Source organism: Trifolium pratense, linkage group LG3 (assembly GCF_020283565.1).
Source record: "Trifolium pratense cultivar HEN17-A07 linkage group LG3, ARS_RC_1.1, whole genome shotgun sequence".
Taxonomy (NCBI): Eukaryota; Viridiplantae; Streptophyta; class Magnoliopsida; order Fabales; family Fabaceae; genus Trifolium; species Trifolium pratense.
In genome coordinates, this window is record NC_060061.1 from 11,181,988 (window position 1) to 11,185,909 (window position 3,922).

The following is a 3,922-nucleotide window of genomic DNA, read 5'->3' on the forward strand; positions in this document are numbered from 1 at the left end:
TATCTTCCCTTTCTTCATTGTTTACCTCTCATAATAATTTAAATTTGCACATTTTCTTAAACAATTTTTTTTAGGTAATTTCTTAAACAAAAATTTAGTTGAATTGAATTTGGAAGACTAATATGATCAAAGAAAATTCTAAGACTCCCACCACTTTATTATACAAATAATTTCCTACTAAACACTACTAACTTCATCTTTTTAAGCAAAATAACCTTGATTAGATAATTAACCTCTCCACCTAACTTCATTAGTAGTATTTCACTATTTTTCTTTAAAAAAAACACAAAGGAAGAGAAAATGCATGAAAGAGCAAAGAAATGAAAAGGACATGAAGTTGAATTGAATAACAAATTGATGAGATTTGAAAGTTGAATTGAATCATTTAATTTTATTTTTGGGTCCATAATAATAAATATAAAAAAAAAACCAGATCTATTCCGGTCCGACCCGGTCCAGTCCAGTCCACTCTACTTCACCAACCCCAATCTCTAAAACCCCTATTTATACCCACTCTCACACTCTCTTCATTTCTCACACACTCTTCTCTCCAATCTCTCTCACACTATCACAGTTTCTTCCATTAACTGTGTTAAGTGTAACCACCATGTCTCTCACCGTAGAGAAAACCACCGCTGGCCGTGAATACAAGGTCAAGGACCTTTCACAAGCCGATTTTGGCCGTCTCGAAATCGAGTTGGCCGAAATCGAGATGCCTGGACTCATTTCCTGCCGTACCGAGTTCGGTCCATCACAACCCTTCAAAGGTGCTAGAATCACCGGATCTCTTCACATGACGATCCAAACCGCTGTTCTAATCGAAACCCTAACTGCTCTCGGTGCTGAAGTCCGTTGGTGTTCTTGCAACATTTTCTCAACTCAAGATCATGCTGCCGCCGCCATAGCACGTGACAGCGCCGCCGTTTTCGCCTGGAAAGGTGAGACTCTTCAGGAGTATTGGTGGTGTACTGAACGTGCTTTGGATTGGGGTCCAGGTGGTGGTCCTGATCTGATTGTTGATGATGGTGGTGATGCTACTTTGCTTATTCATGAAGGTGTTAAAGCTGAAGAGCTTTATGAGAAAACTGGTGAGGTTCCTGATCCTAGTTCTACTGATAATGTTGAGTTTCAGCTTGTGCTTACTATCATTAGAGATGGATTGAAGACTGATCCTCAAAGGTATCGTAAGATGAAGGAGAGACTTGTTGGTGTTTCTGAAGAAACTACTACTGGTGTTAAGAGGCTTTATCAGATGCAAGCTAATGGAACTCTTTTGTTCCCTGCTATCAATGTCAATGACTCTGTTACCAAGAGCAAGGTTTGTTTCTTTTCCTTTTGAAATTTAGAATTCTAGATCTGTTTATTTGATTTGTTTTTAGTATTTGGATTTTAGGGTTTTAGATAGATTTAGATATGGCTTGTGTTATGTATGTTTTGAGTGTGTGGGTTGTGTATTTGAGTATTGGGTTTTAGATCTGCCAACTGTTTGATGATTCTCTTGAAAGAAATTTGGTGAGAATTTGAGTGTATGTTGTTTGAAATTGAGTATTGTGTTTTGGATCTCCCAACTGTTTGATTGTTTTGAAAGAAGTTTGATGAGCATTTGCGTGTATGTTGTTTGAAATTGAGTATTGTGTTTTGAATCTGCCAACTGTTTGATGATTGTTTTGTAAGAAGTTTAGTGAGAATTTGACTGTATGTTGTTTGAAATTGAGTATTGTGTTTTGGATCTGCTAGTTGTTTGATAAATGTTTTGAAAGAAGTTTGGTATGTGTAGTTTTGTTTAATTGATATAGCTTGAGTTTAGGATCTGCCAATTGTTTGATAAAAGTCTTGAAAGAAGTTTCATATGTGTAATTGTGTTTGATGTTCGATTGATATATCTAGGGTTTAGATCTTGATTCATGTAGTGTATAGGTTATTGATTTTGTGTGATTTACTTGTGTGTGGATGTAATTAACTATGATGTGAATTTGAATGTTGTGTTGTGGGTACTGTGATATATTCTGATCTAATGAAGTTCACTATGATTTTGTAACAGTTTGACAACTTGTATGGATGCCGTCACTCACTTCCAGATGGTTTGATGAGGGCTACTGATGTTATGATTGCTGGGAAAGTTGGTGTTGTCTGTGGATACGGAGATGTTGGAAAGGGTTGTGCTGTTGCCTTGAAGCAAGCTGGAGCTCGTGTGATCGTGACTGAAATTGATCCAATCTGTGCTCTTCAGGCTCTCATGGAAGGTTTCCAGGTTCTTACTTTGGAGGATGTTGTCTCTTATGCTGACATCTTTGTTACCACCACCGGTAACAAGGATATCATCATGGTTGATGACATGAAGAAAATGAAGAACAATGCCATTGTTTGTAACATTGGTCACTTTGACAATGAAATTGACATGTCTGGACTTGAGAACTACCCTGGTGTGAAGCGTATCACCATCAAGCCTCAAACTGACAGGTGGCTATTCCCCGAGACCAACACTGGCATCATTGTCTTGGCTGAGGGTCGTTTGATGAACTTGGGCTGTGCCACCGGTCACCCTAGTTTTGTCATGTCCTGCTCCTTCACCAACCAGGTCATTGCTCAGCTCGAGTTGTGGAATGAGAGGAAGTCTGGAAAGTATGAGAAGAAGGTTTATGTTTTGCCTAAGCACCTCGATGAGAAGGTTGCTGCACTTCATCTTGGCAAGCTTGGAGCTAAGCTCACCAAGCTTTCCCAATCTCAGGCTGATTACATCAGTGTGCCAGTTGAGGGTCCATACAAGCCTGCTCACTACAGGTATTGAGAGATGATCGTGGTGGCGATGAGACGGAGGGAAAATAAAATTGTTTTTGTTTCTTATGAAACTGCTTGATTGTTTCATTTTCCTTGTTGGATTTTTGATATTTTAGACTTTTTTCAGAATTTGTTAGATGAATGGTAGGTTTATGTGATGTCGTAGTGGTGGGTTGGGTAAGAGGAAGGCAACCTATTGGTTTCTCTTGATCGAGACCAAATGGGTTTGAATAATGCTTTGGTTGGGGTTTGTGTGAGAATTATGTTTAATTTGAGCTTTTTGTAGACGTTTAATGTTTTTTAAAAAAAATGAGAAAATAGTTTTCTTGCATCTTTTCATTATATTAAATTGATCATGTTAATGTTAGGATGAAATTCAACTTTCCTTAGTTTCTTTACAAAAATAGGGAATTTTTGAGTTAAGATTAAATTTATGATGATAATGCTGAATAGCACGAATCAACATGATTGGTTGCTTTTTTGATATTTTATCATTATTACGATTTCAGTAGAAAACAAACCGGATTGTGACTATGAACAGAGAACGTTATAATCCAACATGATTTCAGTAGAAAACAAACTGGCTTATGGTTATGAGCAGTGAACATTATAATCTATAAAATTTTATCTTATTTCTGTCATTTCTATTGAGCTAGAGTTTGGATTATTTCACTCAAACACTTGAATTACTATAAAATTTTATATTTTGTTCACATATCTACTTTTAGAGTTGGATTTCTTCAATAAAGTAAATATTTGATTAAACTATTGATCGAAGTGATTTCCCGTTGTGGTTGGAGAAAATAAGTGTTGAAATGTTTTTTTAATAGCATAATGGATTAAAATTTTGGTTCGTTTGTGAATTTTAATAAGCTGATGTTAAACGATTAATTGTTAAACCTAAAAAGAAAGAAATGGAAGACAATGTTACGAGTCAAATTGTTCAGTTGAGTTCAGTTGATAAGGATATTTAATTATATATACAAAGATTGAGTTTTAAATCTGGACATTCTATTTATCCACTTTAATGGTGGAATTTCCAGCACTATTTTACCAAGAAAAATATAGTCCTTAATTTTTAGGAACATTTTAATTTTTGTTCTTCTTTCTTATAGGTTTTGCTTGCTGGAAGTAATCTTATTGT

At 36.0% G+C, this 3,922-nt stretch overlaps 1 protein-coding gene across 1 annotated transcript; it reads left to right on the plus strand.

The window, feature by feature from the left end:
• Positions 1 to 310: 310 nt before the first annotated feature.
• On the plus strand, positions 311 to 3,109 carry LOC123914217 (adenosylhomocysteinase-like). The gene is made up of 2 exons (XM_045965287.1): positions 311 to 1,318; positions 2,042 to 3,109. Exons 1-2 carry the CDS (start codon positions 608 to 610, stop codon positions 2,786 to 2,788), a joined length of 1,458 nt encoding a protein of 485 aa, XP_045821243.1. The 5' UTR covers positions 311 to 607; the 3' UTR covers positions 2,789 to 3,109.
• Positions 3,110 to 3,922: the final 813 nt, after the last annotated feature.